Source organism: Ranitomeya variabilis, chromosome 3 (assembly GCF_051348905.1).
Source record: "Ranitomeya variabilis isolate aRanVar5 chromosome 3, aRanVar5.hap1, whole genome shotgun sequence".
Lineage (NCBI taxonomy): Eukaryota > Metazoa > Chordata > Amphibia > Anura > Dendrobatidae > Ranitomeya > Ranitomeya variabilis.
The window spans coordinates 387545381-387565724 of NC_135234.1; the positions used below are offsets into that span (position 1 = coordinate 387545381).

General features: G+C 42.2%; 1 protein-coding gene across 1 annotated transcript in view; it reads left to right on the forward strand.

The window, feature by feature from the left end:
• Window positions 1-20344, forward strand: part of RIMS3 (regulating synaptic membrane exocytosis 3) — a 182657-nt gene that overhangs the window by 92493 nt on the left and 69820 nt on the right. The window contains exons 3-4 of the mRNA XM_077296067.1: window positions 9716-9857; window positions 19784-19896. Of these exons, the coding sequence (XP_077152182.1) occupies window positions 9716-9857; window positions 19784-19896 (255 nt within the window). The remainder of the gene's footprint in view (window positions 1-9715; window positions 9858-19783; window positions 19897-20344) is intronic.

Genomic DNA, 20344 nt, shown 5'->3' on the forward strand with positions numbered 1-20344 from the left:
CCACCCTTCTATATTCCTCCTCCCCCCGGTCCCCCATAATGCCCCCTACAATCACTCAGTCATCTGAGAATTTTTGGAGGTGATAGAGATCTGATTTTTTCTGTAAGTCAGTATACAATGTGAAGAGGAAGGGCGACAACACTGCTCCATATACTGCCAAATACCACCTCCCCATCTACCTATCTATCTATCTATCTATCTATCTATCTATCTATCTATCTATCTATCTATCTATCTATCCATCCATCTATCTATCTATGTATATATCCCATATCTATCTATCTATCATGAATATAATGGATATTAGACTGTTATTATGCTGTAAATCTGTGAGTTAATAGAAGTGTTCTGTAGGAGTGAACCTTGTTATAACTCATCACTAGGAAGCAATAATGGTGCATGTCTTGCTTGCGATGGCCAGGCTGCAGCACTTGTGTGCCACTGTCCCCATCTGTAAGAAGATATAATTACCTTTAGTGGATATGATACAGAGGACTGTGTCTCCATGGAGACAGGATCTCCGCGGCTGCATTGGCTGACAGACCAAGTGAAGATGCTTGGAAGGCTTCAGAAGCTCGATGTATAAATAGAATGTTTATTTTTAAAGCCAGATTTGTCTGGTTTCCGTGATTTTGGGAGGTTTATATTTAGGGTCACCATGTTTCTGTATTACAGGTGCATATATATTAATGGAGTCAGCGTACTTCTGTACTTGTATGATTCAGGGTACATCTAAATTAGATAGAAAGAATCCGGTTAATAACACTGTTCATCAACAAAATTGTAAATTCAACAAAAGTTGCTAATTTGTATATATTCAGCCTGGTACAAAAAATGGACAAAATGAACCATTGGTTGATTCTAAAGAAATTTTACTCCCTCCGCTACACATCAAACTAAGACCAATGTAACTTTCTTTAAAGAGCAAGAAGAAAGTGATGGCTTCAAGTGTTTGACATCAAAATGTCCTTGATAAAGTCATACAAAGTTGAGAGAAGGTATCTTTGTTGGCCCACAGTTCAGTTCGATGACATACTTCAGGCTGTCGAGAAGCAGCGTGGAATAGTTTTAACCCCTACACCATCTTGCGATTTTCTGTTTTTTGCGCTTTCGTTTTTTCCTCCCCTTTGGAAAAAAAAAATTAAAAGTGGGGTGAAATTGCAAAAAAGTGCAATTCTACAATAGTTTTTTTTTTTATTATCTACCATGTTCACTAATTGCTAAAATTTGTAAGAAAAAAAAAATTGCTTATGTCTCCATTTTCCAAAACCCATAGCGTCTCCATTTTTGGGGATTTGGGGCTCAGTGAGGGCTTATTTTTTGCGCCCTGAGCTGACAATTGTATTGATGCCAGTTTGGGGTAGATACAATGTTTTGATTGTGTCTTATTGCATTTTATTGCAATGTCGTGGTGGCCAAAAAATGTAATTCTGGCTTTACATTTTTTTTTCCTTGTTACGCAATTTCACGATCAGATTAATTTACTTTATATTTTGGTAGATTGGATATTTCATCCATTCCAAATATTCTTCTTTTTATTGTTTTATTTCCAATGGGTCAAAAGGGAGGTGATTTCAACTTATGTGTTTTATTTATTTTTTAAAACTTTATTTTTTTTTACAATAGTCACCTTAGCAGGGCTTTAGCAGGAGACTACTGCTGGACAATTAAGAGAGACGCTCCATAGCACGGCAGGCAAATTGAAATTGCAATAAATGTAGCTATTTAGTAATTTATTCTGTACTTTGTTCCATGTAATGATAGTTTGTCATAAAAATTCCCAATAAATGTGTGGAAGGTTTTTGCAAATTTCATTGCTCCTATTTTAAAATCTAGAGCTAATGATTTAGCGATATGATAATATTCTGTTCTCTTATGGTCAAAGAAATGTAAATATCCTCATTTGAATGCATTTACAAAGAATTCATGAAAATTTGTGTAATTTATCATAGGCTACAGGTTAGTAGGGGGTACTGGATTCTTTGGTCTCTTCCAGGTACAAAAAGAAGCAACATGGATCGAATATTCCTCTGCTGGCATTTATATCCAGAGATAAATTATTAGTGTCATGAAATGTCCGATCTTCAAAAGGAGACTGAACATTTTAACTTGGAGCTTTTCAAGTCAGATTTTTTAAGATGCTTCTTTAATCCCCTTGTCTACGATTGCAAATCTCAGCAGGTATTTGGTAACAGTCTGCTTGCTAAGTATATAGAGAGCTGCAACTAAACAGAATGCTTCCTATTCATTATCTGCGGAAACCTTCCTCTCGCTTTTGATGTGGCTTCCCAAGTGGTCCCCTCTAGGTAGAAGGGGTCAAATGATAAACTGATCACTGGGTGTAATATTGCTGGTACCTGTGGCAAGTGTTGAATATTGTTATAGCACCACCACAGGAGAAATGAAGCATTGCCCAATTCTCATTCAATAGGCAGTCAATGTGATGTATGGATGAGGTTTTGAAAAATGAGAATCTCGAACTAGTAACCCCCTCCCCGCTATAAAAATTTCCATTTATTGGAAACTGGGGAAGTCAGGAAGCAGTTAGTATATCACTGGACTTACACTACACTACATTCACACAGGTTTAGGCAATAAAAAGTTTGGTGGGAGTGGGCTTTTAAAGGGGTTGTCCATGGCTTGGGCAACCCCTTCTCATTCCTTGTGTTTGGCACTATTAAAAAGAAAACACCTATACTCACTTTCCGTACCGGCTCTGTTTCAGCGGTGTTGGCAGTCATGTTGCCAAGGCTCACATGAGCTTGTTGTGTCACATGAGCCCAGCGCCGAATCAGTGCTGGCATCGCTGTCTCCGCCTTCGGATGTATTGAACATCAAAAGGAACTCAGGGCTGTGGCTACTCTCTGACTTAGAGGTAATCTGCAGGCAAATAGTGTTTAGATCCTGTGTATCTGGCTTACTGAAGATTTATACTCCCTGTATTCGCTTGCTGCCAGTCATCAGGACTATGCATGGAGGAATTACAGTCACTACTCACCACATAGTGAGCACCCTGTTATTACTCTCCTGTATTTTGATAGCCTGCTCTGCAGTGTTTGCAGCATAAGTGTACAGCATGTGTGTGCAGAGCTAGCTGTCAGTCAATGTGCAGGGGATTGATAACAGCAAGCTCACTGTGTACTGAGTAATGAGTGTAACCACTCCCTGCACCATGCCGAAGCAGCTGCAGGGAGAATAAAGCATAATTTTCTATCTTTAGCCGCTGCTCCAGTAAGCTAAGCTATGTACCTGCAGATTATCTCTATATCACAGGTAAATAGAAATTCTGGACATGACAGATTCCCTTTAAATCAAGTTTTATACATAAAGACTATGGCCACTATTCATTAATACTGGTGTTGTATAGTGATGAGCGAGTGTGCTGGTTACTCGACTTTTCCGAGCATGCTCGGGTGTTCTCCAAGTATTTTGGGCGTGCTTGTAGATTATGTTTATGTCCCAGCAGCTGAATGATTTGCGACTGTTAGACAACCTGAACACATGCAGGGATTGCCTGTTTGTTAGGGAATCCCCAAATGTATTCAGGCTGTCTAGCAGCTGCAAATCATGCAGCTGCGGGGACACAAACATAATCTACGATCACGCCCAAGATACTTGGAGAACACCCAAGCATGCTCGGAAAACTTGACTAACGAGCACACTCGCTCATGGCTGGTAAAGAGGCATGGCTGAGTAATAGGTACTACTTAATTAATGATTCACGTGCATCTTACTAGTGGGTTATGCCTCACTGACTGGTGTAAGCTCTCTAGCATAACGTACACCACAACTGATTGTGAATTAGATAGTTGGGCATTGCCCTTCCCCCGTCCATACCAAGGTGGGCAGAGCAGGCAGAAACTGATGTAAAAGCGCGAAAAGTCGCAACACTTTTCTGGCGTAAAGACCTTAATGAATTGAGTTCAATATGTATATGGAGAGCCACCATTGAATGGAGACTGCATTCTTTTACTGTGGAAATATGTTTTTTACCAAGTCTACTGCTTATATCCCACACAGAAAAAGGTACTTGGATAATAAGCGCTTTTGACCATCAATCTTAGTGTGAAATTGTGTAGCGTGTTCCTGAATGGGAAGAGGGATAGTCATAAAATATTTTCCTATTCTATAATCTGATATAACTTCTCAACACAAATATAGGGAATGGCTAGCCATAACTACCATATTCTATATAGTAAGTATAGTGTGAATTACTGAAGGTGCACATCTTAAACCTTTGGGCTGTGTAACAAAGTATCACTATTCTTGCTAAGATACTGTTTCATATTGACTGTAACATATCTGCCTCCATGTGAGGATACATTTCCAGACAGTGCCTCTAAAAGACTGAGCACTGGTTGTGCTGAAAAGAAAGCACTTAAACACTAATGGATCCCAGTTACACTAATGTCTTTCCAACATATGAAATGAAATTAATAATAAGTGACACAGCTCCTCCAGACTCTTACTGATAACCGCAGAGGGTGAAAGCATGCCTCGCCTCTTCCCACTCCTTCACAAACACCTCAATTAACGGTAATAGATGAGATGACAGTTTTATGTACACAGATGAGCATTCTTTGCAGAGAGCACACAAAAAAAATCCCAAATCTCATGATTCATAGAGTTATTTTATAACTAATGCGCCATGAAGTCTAAGGAAATAAATCACAAGAATCACTGACAGGTTACAGCGCAGCCATTATCTTGTTGAATTAGCTTGATTTCAATAAATTAGGTTTTTTATGTTTGGTTTTTTTTTCGTAAGTTCACAGTAGGTCCATTACTGTAATTACCACATTGGTTTTGATCTGTAACAACATGATGAGGATAATCAGAATTCTCCTTAAATTCTTCACAACCATAGTTTCATTCTATCAAAAAAAAGCTAAATGATAAAACTATCAGAAGTGCCAGAACGATTCAATTAAAGATTTCCTTCTTGGTGGCTTGTATTTTACCTGACCAAAAAATGCACCATATACAGTCATGGCCGAAAGTGTTGGCACCCTTGTTGTTCCAGAAAATGAAGTGTTTTTCCCAGAAAATAATTGCAATTACCCATGTTTTATTATGCACATGTTTATTGCCCAATTTTGGGGTTTTGTGTGAAATTATGTCCAATTTGCCCTTTTCTCTGTTTTTTTTTTGTGTTGTTCCAATACACACAAAGGAAATAAACATGTGTAACAAAACGTGTAATTGCAAAAAATTTCTGGGAGAAATACTTCATTTTCTGTAACAATTGCAAGGGTGCCAATATTTACGGCCATGACTGTATTTATTTTTTTGCAGAATCTGTGACAGAGCCTTCTTCGGTAGATATAGACTAACAAATTGTCAAACATTTAAAGTTTAAATCTTTACACTTGACCAGAGTGCTTATAACATGATCATGATAGGTTTGAAGTCTGGCCGACACATGAAAACGTATACAAAGTCAAAAAAATAAATAGGAATCCAGAAGCAGACCATACATGATACAATTTTTCAACAGCAAGTGCATGTGAAAGCTTACCAGTGTTTTCTTCTTTACATTTCTTCTTTGCTCGAGATACTCAGAGATAAGTCGTGAAAGATAACCAGTTTTAAAAAAAATATAGGGAATGGCTAAACAGAACTACCATGAAGCATGGAATGGTAGGTGTGATGTGTGGGGTGTTTTTCTAGTGACACAATTGGTGATTTATCCAAATTAAAAGCACTCTTCCCCAGCAAGGCTGCCACAGCATTCTGCAACGATATGCCATTCCATCTCGTTTGCACTTGGTTACATAGCTACGTTGGGATGAAAAAAGACCTAGATCCATCAAGTTCAATGTTTCTCCACCAATTGTACATTTCGTCACAAATCTAGCTATAACCCACAATGTAAAGTGTATCAAGGAAATCGTCCAGCCCTTTTTTAAAAGCTGTTATAGTGTCTGCCATTACTGCCTCTTGTGGTAGGGCATTCCACAGTCTGACAGCTCTAACTGTAAAGAATCCTTTCCTGTTTAGCTGCCAGAATCGCCTTTCTGAGTGTCTCCTGGTCCTTAGTATGGTCTTTGGAAGACATAAGTCATGCGCCAGTGTTTTGTACTGGCCACACATATATTTATACAAATAAATTTTTTGACACATTTTAGCATTAATTGCACTATATAATTTTGGGAGGTCATTAGTTAGTGGTAATAGTGGTGGTATATACCATTTCATTGTGGAGGTCTATTAATGATTTGATTCTTATATTTATTGGTTGGCATCAAATTTTACCATTACATTGTGCTTATGTATATCAGCTATATTTGATCAAATTAGTTTTTTTACATGTTATAATTCTTTAATAAAATAATTTTATACATTGTCTTTTTTGCACGTCTTTTTTGGATGATTTATATACTGTATATATTTATACAAGTATATGAGATCCCCTCTGAAGCGTCTTTTTTCTAAGCTAAACAAGCCCAACTTTTCCAACCTCTCCCCATATGAGAGGCCTTATATCCCTTGTAATAATCTTGTTGCCCATCTTTGAACTGATTCTAACTTCTGAATATCATTTTTAAAATGTGGAGCCCAAAACTCCAATACTAGATCTCATATTCTAGATGTGGCCTCCCCAGTGATTTATAAAGGGGTAACAATACTTTGGTATCGCGGGATTTTATCTTTCTTTTTATACATCCTAATATCTTGTTTGCTTTTGCGGCTGCTGCTTAACATTGAGTACTGCTGCTCAGCTTACTTGTAACCAGAATACCCAAGTCCTTCTCCTGTTCTGTAGTACCGATTATACTCCCATTTAATGTATATGCAGCAATAGGATTATTCCATCCTAGGTGCATTACTTTACATTTATCTACATTAAATCTCATTTGCCAAGTGTTTGCCCATTCGGTCATCTTATCCAGATCGGTTTGCAATATTGTAATGTCAAGGTCAGATTTTAATATCCCACATAGTTTTGTGTTATCACTAGAGACTGACACTTTACTCTCAATCCTATCCACAAGGTCATTAATAAAGAAGTTAAAAAAATCGGTTCTAGCACTGTTCCATACGGTCTCCACTGCTGACTATATCCCATTTAGAGAATGTACCATGTATGACGACTCTTTGTTTCTTGTCATTTAGCCAATTCCTTACCCATCTGATATTGTTTCCCTCAGTCCTTGCTTCTGTAGCTTCAGTATAACTGTTTATATTTATGTATATCAGTTATATGCTAAGTATATAGATGTTATGTGGAAAAGTCCAGATAAACCACATCAGCCGCATTACCAACATCCAGATTTGCACTTACCTCCTCAAACCCAACATGTTAGTTATACACCACTTGTTCTTCATGAATCCATACTGGTTGTCAGTTATTATATTATTATCTACAATATATTTCTGCAGGTCATCTATTATAATGCAGTTAAAAATATTGCACACTACTTATGACAGGCTTACCGGACCACGTTCTTACCTTTCTTAAATATTGGTAACACGTGAGCCATCCTCCAATGCTGTCAGAGTCAATGTAAGGCGGTCATTTAGGAGCGCTGAGGAGGCAGCCCCAGGGATAAAGGAAGTGCCAGGAACCGCCACAACTCCAGCCGAAAACCTCCAAAGGAGGATAGACACAGGGTTAAAGTTAGAAATCGGTCACTGGAGCGCTGAAAGGAAACACTGACACTGGATAAAGTTTAGCCACAACGCGTTTCAACGAACATGCGGTCTTCATCAGGTGGGATCCTGTGGCACCACCCCTGTTACAAAGGAGTCTCTAAGACGATGAGATGCATCGGTCGGTCAATTGCTGAGCTCAATTCCCTCAGTATCCATGGATGAATACTATGAATACTATCTGGGCCTGGGAGATTTGTCAATGTTTAAATTGCTCAGACATAGATGCACTTCTTATGGTGGGATCATTATTTGTGTTGCAACAGGACAATGACTGAAAGCACACCTTCAGGCTATGTAATAGCTATGTGACCAAGAAGAGGAGGGATGGAGTGCTGCATTAGATGACATTGCTTCAATAATTACCCAATCTCAACTTAATTGAGATTGTTTTGGATGAGTTGGACTGCGAAGTGAAGGCAAAATAGTCATCAAATGCTCAGCACTCCTGGGAATGCCTTCAAGATTGTTAGAAAACCATTCCAGGTGACTACTAGATGAATGCTTGAGAGAATGTCAAGTGGGTGTAAAGCTGTAATCAGCATAAAAGGGGGTACTTAATCTAAGGTTTGACACATATTCTGGATCGTTTCACGTGTTTCTTTCCTTCTTGTTTCTGTATGTGTTCCTTCATGGCTTTGCTGCCTTCAGTCTAAATGTGCACATTATAACAAGAACAAGGTTGACCTGTGCCATATGTTACTAAATTAATCAACACATAACTTAGTCAGCTCTGTATTTTGGACATAAAAATGAAATGGTATTAAACTGGAATAAACATAACCTGATTTACCCCTATTAATTCTACCCTTAAAATGAACCTGTGTCTGTGCACGGAGAGCAGGGAGGAGGAGAAAAATAAGTTCCTTCTCCCTGCATGTGCTGGGATATCAATTACGTCACTGTGGGCACAATACCAGCGCACTATTGGGATGAGTGGCAGTGATCTTGGAATAGTCTAGGTACAAGCTCACCAGGATCAATCATCATTATAACACAAAGGATAGTAACGTTTAGATATAATAAGGAGCTGGTTAAACGTGTTGTTACGCAGCTGTTAAAGCGTTCCTCTTACTGTATAGGCCTAAATACCAGCAGCAGATTCTCTTTAATGTATATTTACTTACAGGTGTTGTACTAATAATACGTGTTATCACCTATCCACACACAGGTCATATGCTGATCACAGAAGGTCTGAGTCATGAGACTTCAACTGATTCCAAGATTGGAGTCCCTCATTTCAATAGAGCAGTTTTTGAGGATGGCTATCTCACTTGGCTATTTCCAGCAGCCCCCCAGACTTTGATTTACTGAAGATAGGAGATGACTTGTAATCTTGGTACAGCCCCTTTAAACCATACATAACTTGTCTACATTTATTTTTATCTTCCCCTTCTTTGTATCTTTGGAAACAGCATATGGTCCTCCAGAACATGTAATGATTGGGCTTTGTCTTCGTTTTTCCTATCCCGACTTAAATGATGTACAAAATGCAAAATAGATAGTGTCAGGATTCCGGGTAAATGTTTTTTAACGTAACCTTACTGAAATAAGACCGTATAACAAATTTCTAATTGCCGTTTCTTAGCTTTCAGTACTATGGTAATCACTACAAGTAAGCAATTATTTGTTTTATTCCTTCATATTTGCAGAGAAGTTTATATTATAGTCAGTTTGTTTACTTATTATAATATTTATTATTTTTAATAATTTATTTAGGTTGTCTAGAAAAAAGTACTGTAGATATCTGTGCGTTTTCTAATTAAGATGTGAATGTGAATTAACAAGCTTGGAAAAATAGATGAAAGAATGTCACAAAACAGTGAAAGCTGCTGAAGGATGCTTCAAGCTCAAGTTTTCTTCTGTGTCTGATGAATTTGTTCTGGCAGGGATTGAAATCAAGAAATCTTATTAGACATAATGAAAAGGCAATTTGGTATACAAGACCAAGTGGCTCATGTGTTAGATAACCAAAATTGTTGCAGTACAGTACAGTGGATATTGTGAAACTTGCAGACTCTCTCCTCTCTATATTGTAATTCTGTCTTGTGTATGTTTACAGATGGCACAACAAAGAAACTGCGCAGTAATATTCGGCGCAGCACAGAGACGGGTATTGCTGTGGAGATGAGAAATCGGGTGACTAGACAAGGCAGTCGGGAATCCACTGATGGCAGCACAAACAGTAACAGTTCTGATGGCACGTAAGTTTGATTTTTTTCTTTTTTGGAAGAATTCAATCCAATTTTTCATAATACAAGTGATATGTTTCTTTATTCAGTTAGTGATTTACACTATGTAACATATGCACCACTTGTACTTAGATGAGTGGTGTTTAGTGATGAGTGAACATGCTCGAAAAAGGTGTTATCCGAACATGCCCGAGCGCTAACCGAGTATCTCTGCAGTGCTCGAAAAAAGGGAAATTAGACTTACCGGTAATTCCATTTCCAGGTAGTCCCTCAGGGCAGCACCATGGAGAACATCCTACCTTGACCTATAGCGGGACAGGATCATAGAGAGGTTAAAAGGACCCTCCCACCTCCACCCTCCAGTGTTCTTTCAAAGTACCACCGAAGGATGGAAATAAATGGTCTAAACGTGCCCTTACAAACATGTCTGTAATAACCATTAAACTGCTTCATCTTAATTTCGAGCCATGGTGACCCGAAGGACAAACGATCTGCCGGTAGATTAATCCCAAACAATCCTAAAAACAGAAACATAAGGGAGGGAACTATGGGTGCTGTCCTGAGGGACTACCTGGAAATGGAATTACCGGTAAGTCTAATTTCCCTTTTTCAATTACGTCCCTCAGGACAGCACCATGGAGAATACCAAACCAACTCTCCCAGGGTGGGTACAGAAGCCCAGGAATCAAAGTCCCAGGCTAAAACCAGACTAAATAGATAAAGGATCTGAAAGATCAGAAAAAAAAGATATCTAAAGAGATCCGCAAAGAAAATCACCGTAGTGAGTGCCTGGTATACATCTATAACGGCCAATTTCAGTATGAATGTGGTAAATGAAATAAGCATCAGGAGCAGAGAGTGAGATACACCCATTGTACTCCAATACCAATAACGAACCACAGCAAGTTATTTATTGTGATAGATACTTATCGACATCGCAGCCCCAGAATAGGGTTAGAGAACCTTATTGCCCAGCAAAATATGGTGAAAGTCACAGCCACCACACAATGAGGACTGTACCAACCAGTAATAAGCTGCATGTGCTTATAACCCAGGATTGTTCCTTCATTGGTCCTTCTGGGCTCAGGTTAAGTCTTGGTTACAGACCAGCTTACCGTACTACAAGGAGACCTGCAGGACAGGGGCCCTGGACTGCGGGAAGATCAAACCAATAACAGTTAGTACATGGATAATGGCACAGCATTGGGATGTACGCACATTACTCATCCAGGAGATCACGTTTATTCCAAATCCTTAGATGGCTAACCTCAAGAAGGGTTATATATTATTGAAACTAAGGAATACACCATCCGGCAGGTAATATCTTCTGCCATTACCAACGTTGGGCTTCTCATTAGAAGCGCTGAAAGAGAAACGTGGATCATCACTCCTGTTTTACTTGATGTTAGACACAGGGAGTCCGGACTCTGAATCAATGAAGGTGGTGGTGGTGGTAAAAATCTTCCGACACTTGAAATTATTCGGAACTGCATTCATACGAGTCATTAGTCCAGACATTATAAGTATGTCAACTTAGTTGTCCATATATGCATATTACGCACATACATATCCCAAGAGGCAATCTTCTCAGGAATCTTTATACACCCAGACTGCCATTGTGGGAGTAACCATATTCCATGGCTAGAGAAAAAGTAGGTTTCTTCCTCATTACGGAGGGAGATTATCTACTGTGAGGCAGTGAGACTATGGGGTCTTAACAGTAAGAGCCCTGGATACAGTTTCATTTATCTTAGGAGCCGTGACTGCTGTAAGAGCCGCGAGTATGGGATCCTCTGCCACACGACAGTGCTGCTGCTTCACCACAAGGTACAAAAGGCAGTGCTGATGTCCCTGGAAAACAAAACGCAATAGACTTATGGGACAAGAATCTGTCTGATTGCAGAATGTGGAGTTTGGGAAGGATTAATAATAACAACAATAATAAACTTCCATCCATATAGTGTCCACATATTCCGCAGCGCTTTACAGTTTGACAGTCTCAAACACAACAGTCATAAGTAACAACCATATAATAATTAAAGCAAAATAAACCCACCTTGCTACTGAGAGCTTACACTCTACAATGAGGCCGGGAAGATACGAAGTACAGGTGTGTATCAACAATGTTTTATTTACAATGATGGCACAGCCATCTTCAGGGGGTGGGGATAGATGGAGATAGTGAATGGGTTACACACAAACACAAACATAAAATGACTGATTAGGGAACGTGATAGGCCGCTCTGAACAAATGTGCCCTGAGGGTGCCCCAAAACTATGCAAATTGTAGATAGTCCTAATATCTTTAAGGCAAAGCATTCCAAGGCTGAAGGAGTCCCTTCTTTCAACTCATGGGATTTTCTGCTCCCAGGACAGTAGTATGTCCTTTTATAGGATGTACCAAAATGACGTATGTCATCTTTTAAAGCTAATTATGTAATAGACTTGCCTTTAGCACTCAAAGTAGAACCTACCTGAGAGATCTGTTCCAAACAGAAGAAATGCAGATTTTACTAAGCCAATTCAAGCCTGTTTGCTTGACTAAGCCCTGTTGTAAAGAATGAAGTAGCAGAAGCTGGATCTGGGTCCAAAACACAAGGACTCCATATCCAGAGTTGAGGCCCAAGACAAAAATGTGAAGTGGTAGACTGATGATACAATGTGCGGCCACACAACAAGGCACCAGACAGAAGGTCTGACCCAGTGGCTCACAGCCAGAGGCGAAAAAGGCACCAAGCCCGACACACTAATAATACCCTCTGAGGCAAAGGGCACCGAAACCCTATGATGCAATATGATGCATATAGGAACTATGAAGCAATATAATGCAATATGATGTCCAAAGGCACTATTAGTCTGATTCAATATGATGCACATACGAATAATGAAGCAGTATGATGCAATATGATGCATGAAGTAACTATGAAGTGCTATGGTGCATATAGGAACAATGAAGCACTCTGATGCATATAGGAGCTATGAAGCAATATGCTGTAATATAATGCACAAAGGCAATATGAAGCACTATGATGCATATATGAACCTTGAAGCAATATGATACATGAAGTCACTATGAAGCACTCTGATGCAATAAGATGCAGAGAGGCAATATGAAGCACTCGATGCATAAAGGAACCATGATGCAATATGATGCACAAAGGCAATATGAAGCACTATGATGCATATAGGAATAATGAAGCACTATGATACATATAGGAACCATGAAGCAATACAATGCAATATGATACATGAAGCAACTTATGAAGCGCTATGATGCATATAGGAACTATGAAGCAATCTGATGCACAAAGGTAATATGAAACAGTATGATGCCACAGAGGCACTCAATATGATGCATAGAGGCACTATGATGCAGTATCATGCATAGAGGCACTCAATATGATGCATAGAGGTACTATGATGCAGTATGATGCACGGAGGCACTCAATATGATACATAGAGGCACTATGATGCAGTATCATGCAGAGGTACTCAATATGATGCATAGAGGTACAGTGATGCAGTATCATGCACAGAGGCACTCAATATGATGCATGGAGGTACTATGATGCAGTATGATGCACGGAGGCACTCAATATGATGCATAGAGGCACTATGATGCAGTATTATGCACGGAGGCACTCAATATGATGCATAGAGGCACTATGATGCAGTATTATGCACGGAGGCACTCAATACAATGCATAGAGGCGCTATGATGCAGTATTATGCACGGAGGCACTCAATATGATGCATAGAGGCACTATAATGCAGTATTATGCACGGAGGCACTCAATATGATGCATAGAGACACTATGATGCAGTATTATGCATGGAGGCACTCAATATAATGCATAGAGGCGCTATGATGCAGTATTATGCACGGAAGCACTCAATCTGATGCATAGAGGCACTATGATGCAGTATTATGCACGGAGGCACTCAATATGATGCACAGAGGCACCATGATGCAGTATTATGCACGGAGGCACTCAATATAATGCATAGAGGCGCTATGATGCAGTATTATGCACGGAGGCACTCAATCTGATGCATAGAAGCAGTATGATGTACACTTTTAAGCAAAAGAGCCATCTATCAGAGTTCCAGATAAATCTCCACTCTGAACAGTACATCTCATTTGTCAGACTGACTCCACCCGAAGGCTAATTAATGAGCAGCAGCTGGAGGGCAGTCTTCATGGAGACAGTGTGCTGAATTAACACCTTGTGTCCTCCTCTGGATGGAGTAGTTAGGTTGCAAAGAAAAGTGAAACACTTGCTTATTGAACCAGAAAATGGAAAGCATGCTTCCAAAAAGTCACTCTGAAGCCCAATCATAAGGCTCTGTGCAGACAAGACCTGCAACTAACTGAAGTCCAGTCATGAGATGTAGCCTAGACATATGGCCCTACCATAGCCTAGAGGTCCAAGGCCTAGCTGTAAATGGGTTCCAGGTACAGCTTTGGTACAAAGGCATGAGACTAGAGTCAGCCCAGAGGCCCAGGCCATCAATGCAACATTAAACCATGCACTCACCTGTGCTGGCTCCATACCTGCTAGAAGACAGGGGGAGCTGGTAACGTCAAGAGCCTACCGTGGAAGGAAGCGGCGTCCCGTCAGGAATGCTGCATTACTGCCTGTGCCACCTTCCATGTTCCATCGAAGAACGCACGCCGATCCTATGTGCCGGCGCCCCTTTCTGACGTCACCAGAAGCACAATGGACTTCTCCACCACACAACTTTCAGGAGTAGCGGTGTTTTGCCGGTCGGCATCCGAGCCGAGAACCCCCCACCGGGAGGAACGGCTCTACCCTGGAGCCCGTCCTCTCGACTGGTCTCTGGGGCTGAGGGACTCCCCACCGGGGAGTTTCCACCCTGGGCTACTTGACAGGGGGAAGGATTGGACCTGCCGCACGATCCCCCTAAGCCCATTGCACAGGCTGCCTGTTGGCTGAGGAACCTCTCAAAGAGGAGTCGGCCACGGTCCGTCTGCCCAGGAAAAGGGAAGGTTGAGACCCCCAAACTCTGAGTCCATCTGGTACAGCACTGGTAGCTGAGGGACCTCTACCCAGTTAGGTGTCGGCCACGGACCACTTGATAGGGGGAAGAGAATCCACAGGCTATCTTCGCTCTAGGAGCAACCTCTCATACGTCCGTCCCTGTATGGACAGGAAAAAACACTGGAGGGTGGAGGTGGGAGGGTCCTTTTAACCTCTCTATGATCCTGTCCCGCTATAGGTCAAGGAAGGACGTCCTCCATGGTGCTGTCCTGAGGGGCGTAATGGAAAATATGTTCAAGTCCCCGCTGTTCATGCGGGGATTGCCCAACAAACAGGATATCTCTGCATGTATTGCAGCTGTCGAACAGCCATTAGACATGCCTCCACGGGACTTGAACATATTTTTCGAGCACGCCGAAGTCACTCGTTTAGCACCTGAGTATGCTTGGATAACATCTTATCGCTCATCACTAGTGGTGTTCTGTTTAAAGGTGTTTTCTGTGTAGTTATCAATCAGCGCAAAGAACGAGTAATGGCACTCATCAAGTCAATGGGATGAGCTGCAGTACAGCTTTTGGAAAGTATTTGTTACTCCTTATGGAGCAAAATAGAGGATATAGCCTTTTCAGGAGTTCCATGGGCCCTTAATTATCTTGGATGTCAGACAATCACTGATCAGACATTGATTACCTATCCAAAAATAGGGCATGATTGTGAAGATAGCCATTTACATTAGATAAATGTCAACTATACCTAGCAATAAGATGAGCCAACAATCTAATTCGGGGTCTCCAACCCATGGCTCATGACCTCTGCAATACGGCTCATGGCTATATGCAAACTCAGCACGTCAGTGGCAGGTACAGCAGACAGTTGAGAGCCAGATGAAGTGGAGGAAGAACCATGACTAGTGTTGAGCGATACCGTCCGATACTTGAAAGTATCGGTATCGGAACGTATCAGCCGATACCGGCAAAGTATCGGATCCAATCCGATACCGATACCCGATACCAATACAAGTCAATGGGACTCAAGTATCGGACGGTATCCCTGATGGTTCCCAGGGTCTGAAGGAGAGGAAACTCTCCTTCAGGCCCTGGGATCCATATTAATGTGTAAAAGAAAGAATTAATATAAAAAATATTGCTATACTCACCTCTCCGACGCAGCCTGGACCTCACCGAGGGAACCGGCAGCGTTGTTTGCTTAAAATTCGCGCGTTTACTTCCTTACGTGAAGTCCCGGCTTGTGATTGGTCACATGCCGCCCATGTGGCCGCGACGCGACCAATCACAGCAAGCCGTGACGTAATTTCAGGTCCTTCAGGATTTTAAAATTACGTTCCGGCTTTGTGATTGGTCGCGTCGCGGTCACATGGGCGACGCGACCAATCACAAGCCGTGACGTCACGGGAGGCTGGACACGCGCGCATTTTAAAATGCGCGCGTGTCCTGCCTCCCGTGACGTCCCGGCTTGTGATTGGTCGCGTCGCCCATGTGGCCGCGACGCGACCAATCACAGCAAGCCGTGACGTAATTTTAGGTCCTTCAGGATTTTAAAATTACGTTCCGGCTTTGTGATTGGTCGCGTCGCGGTCACATGGGCGACGCGACCAATCACAAGCCGTGACGTCACGGGAGGCTGGACACGCGCGCATTTTAAAATGCGCGCGTGTCCTGCCTCCCGTGACGTCCCGGCTTGTGATTGGTCGCGTCGCCCATGTGACCGCGACGCGACCAATCACAAGCCAGAACGTAATTTTAAAATCCTGAAGGACCTAAAATTACGTCACGGCTTGCTGTGATTGGTCGCGTCGCGGCCACATGGGCGGCACGCGACCAATCACAAGCCGGGACTTCACGTAAGGAAGTAAACGCGCGAATTTTAAGCAAACAACGCTGCCGGTTCCCTCGGTGAGGTCCAGGCTGCGTCGGAGAGGTGAGTATAGCAATATTTTTTATTTTAATTCTTTATTTTACACATTAATGTTGTTTCGATACCGATACCCGATACCACAAAAATATCGGATCTCGGTATCAGAATTCCGATACAGCAAATATCGGCCGATACCCGATACTTGCGGTATCGGAATGCTCAACACTAACCATGACTGTAGCATAGTGGTGCTGCTTCCTTCTTGCTGATGATGAGATTGGATCGCCCCTGTGTAGGGCAAGGGGTATTCGGTATCGGGTCCTTCGGTTCTCAAGGGGTGTAACAATTATAGTGGAACACTCTGGAATCTCTTGGCTTGAGACAAATAAGCAGCAGAACCAAATATAGTAATAAGTCTGTATTATTCAAACAAACACTGGTGCAAAGCATGAGCAAGTTCAAAACACAGCAAATAAGGTGAAATCAGGATAAGTTCCTTGCAGTTCGGCTGCAGGCAAAGTCAATATTCAAACGCACAAACGTGGGTGCAGCATGTGCACAACAGTTCAAGTGGACGGCAAACTGGGTCCTTTTTAGAAATAGTTTGTTTGCAGCTCTGCTGCAGGCAAAGTCTTATGGGCGTAGCACTTTCTGAGGAAATGCAGATGATAAGACACAGTTCAAACCAGGGCTGGCAGTATTAGCAACGAATCCAGAAGCAATGCAGAGCTTCAAGTCCAAAACAGTCAAATAAACCAGCAGTGGAAATCCAACAAGCTTAGCTGTAGCAGGATGAGCTTACATGTCCCAGCAGGCAGGAGAAGAATGCAGAGAAATGCAGGAGAACCTCTGAGAGCTGAGAAGGTTAGCTGAGTAGGCGGAGCCGGAGAATCTGGAGAGGGGAAGTCTCTTGCAGCACAAGCCAGGGATTCAGGCAGAATACACAAGCAAGGAGACTGAAGCAAGCCAGGCTTATAAAGACAGGGAAGTCAGATCACATGAGCAGATTTGAGGCAGCAGACGCCATCTTGGAAAATGGCAATAAAACACCACAGATAAACAAAGAATCCAGAGTCCTTACAAGGAGGATGTCACCATGGCTGACCCTTTCCGTGGCCCTCGAGAGGTCCATTGTAAAAGGGAAAGGTCTTTAAAGAGATAATGTTCATGACGCCACCTGTGGTATTCGGTCAGGATGACTGACGCTGCTTAGGGGTCCCCTGGGGTGACGTTATGGCAGCTAGATGGTATACCTTCCCACAGGTGAAGTGTGTCCCCAGGGCTTCCCAGAGTGTATATGGTGGATGGTGTGAGGCGCAGTGAAGAACGAGGACACAAGGTTGCAGTCTCTTTACCTTTTTACTGAAGGCGTCAACATCCACAGTCCAGAGCACCAGATCACAGGGCAGGCAGAGTCCGGCCGGTTTTGAGCAAATCCAGAGTCTCCTTATCCAGGTGGAAATCAGTAGCCTTCCTCTAGCGCCTGGGTGTTGTAGTACCTTACTGCTAAGCGTCTCATAAGGTCCTCACAGCTGTTGTAGATGTTACAGATGTTATGTCTTTCTCTGTCCCCCAGATGGATAGGACAAACCCGTATGACCGGTTGCATGAGGCGTTTTACAGGGACTCTATCATGCCCCAGCCTCTCATGGGTGCCACCTTGCCTCCTGGGTATAGGGCAGGCAGGTAACGTAGAATTAGCTGTCCTGCCGGTCTCTGGAGCAAGGCATAGAGAACTGTTGCTCCCTCGGTGTTCCGCTACCGGGATCCTGCTCCTCAGAAGGAGGCAGCCTGTGTAGGGCAGAACTTCTTCTGATTTCCTCTCCTTTCACTATGACTTTTTCTCACTCTCTACAATACAGTTCTCTGTTCGTGTCTCTTTCTGAAAGCTGCCGCACGTTTGGCAGGCGCAACTCCGTGGCCTTCTGTCTAGGCCTCTGACAGGATCCCTGCCCTGTCAGGGACCAGCTCCCTGAGCGGAGCTCAGGCGGCAACTGACTGAGCGAAGCTCAGCTAGCATCTAACTAACTTCCTTTCCAGACCACCAGTTTTACCTAATTGTGAAGCGTGCCCTAATAAATAGGAGCATAGCTCCCCTTGGTGGACTGGAGTATGAAATGTGTTGTGTGTTGGTGTTACCTGGTAAAGAGATCTCCTTTATTGCCTCCAAACGTACCATCACTCCCCCCTAGAGGAGAATGATAATACTGCAACGACCAGGACCCTGGGGCGCTGCATTATCTCAGTCAGCATGCAGCTGCCTCCAACTTCTCCTAGCCTGTTCCGTCACCATCTTCCACAACACTTAGCCATTTCGGCTATGTTCCCATGATGAGCTTTTGATGAGTTTTTGATGTTGCAGATTTTCTGTGCCATTACCGCACCCATTAAGTAAAATAGGTTACTTGTATTTTTTTAAAATATGCAGAGTAAAAAACTCACCCAAAAATGAACTGTGGGTACGTAGCCTTACAAGCTGCCTGCTTCCGATTGCATACTCATCTGCTCCTCCCTATGCGTATGTAGAATGTACACTTGACCCCTATTGCTCCCCCAAACCTGCCTTCCTCCACATTATCCTTTCAGCAATGTTTTTTTATAGAAAGGAAAGCAAGTCTAAGAATAACTGTAATTTTACATATTATGGTTTAATGATTCTGAAGGGGCTCACTTTCATATTGGGAGGTGAGCGGTGCATCATGTATACAAATACCTGCTGGGTCGCATACATGATTGACAGCTATTGTGCAGCTGTCAGATTTATAATGACACCTGCCTATGGCACATTCCTCCCTGCAGGAATCCTTAGTTATAAGTCACAGGATAGACTTTTCCACTCATCCTCCATGGTTGTCAATATAAGCTGCCATACTTGCCAGAAGGACAATCAGCATATTGCCCCCAGTGTGTCCATTGTTCTTGTCTTAATGGAGACCTTTAAAATGAAATAAAAAAACTGAAAAACCTACTTCTGCAAAGTGATTTGTTCCACAGATATCAGATGCTTTATGGCTTTTATCACTTTAATATTCATAAAGATTTCTCTTTTCGGATTTGCAGATTTATTTTCCCTACCACACGATTAGGAGCAGAGAGCCAATTCAGTAATTTTTTAGATGGACTTGGACCTGCACAAATTGTGGGAAGACAAACTCTTGCTACACCTCCCATGGGTGAGTATGAGATACATCTGCTGACTTTCCAATACATTTTATGGGGGATTCACAAATCGGCTTACCTACCTCTCTGCATGTGATCAGCTGATTTCTAGGTCAGGTGGAAAAATGTATAAAAGTATGAAAAGGTCATAATGGGAAACAGGGCCGGACTGGGACTAAAATTCAGCCCTGGCATTTGAAGTCACACAGGCCCACTTGTCGCATGGTGACTGTATAATATCTTTGTACACTTGTAGGCTACAAGAAGTGAGGGGAGTGTAACACGACTATATAACATATAATTACAGCTGTATCCAGCATTACAGCTCAGTCCCCATAGAATGTAATACAGCACAGCCCCCATAGACTATAATACAGCACAGCCCCCATAGACTATAATACAGCACAGCCCCCATAGACTATAATACAGCACAGCCCCCATAGAATGTAATACAGCACAGCC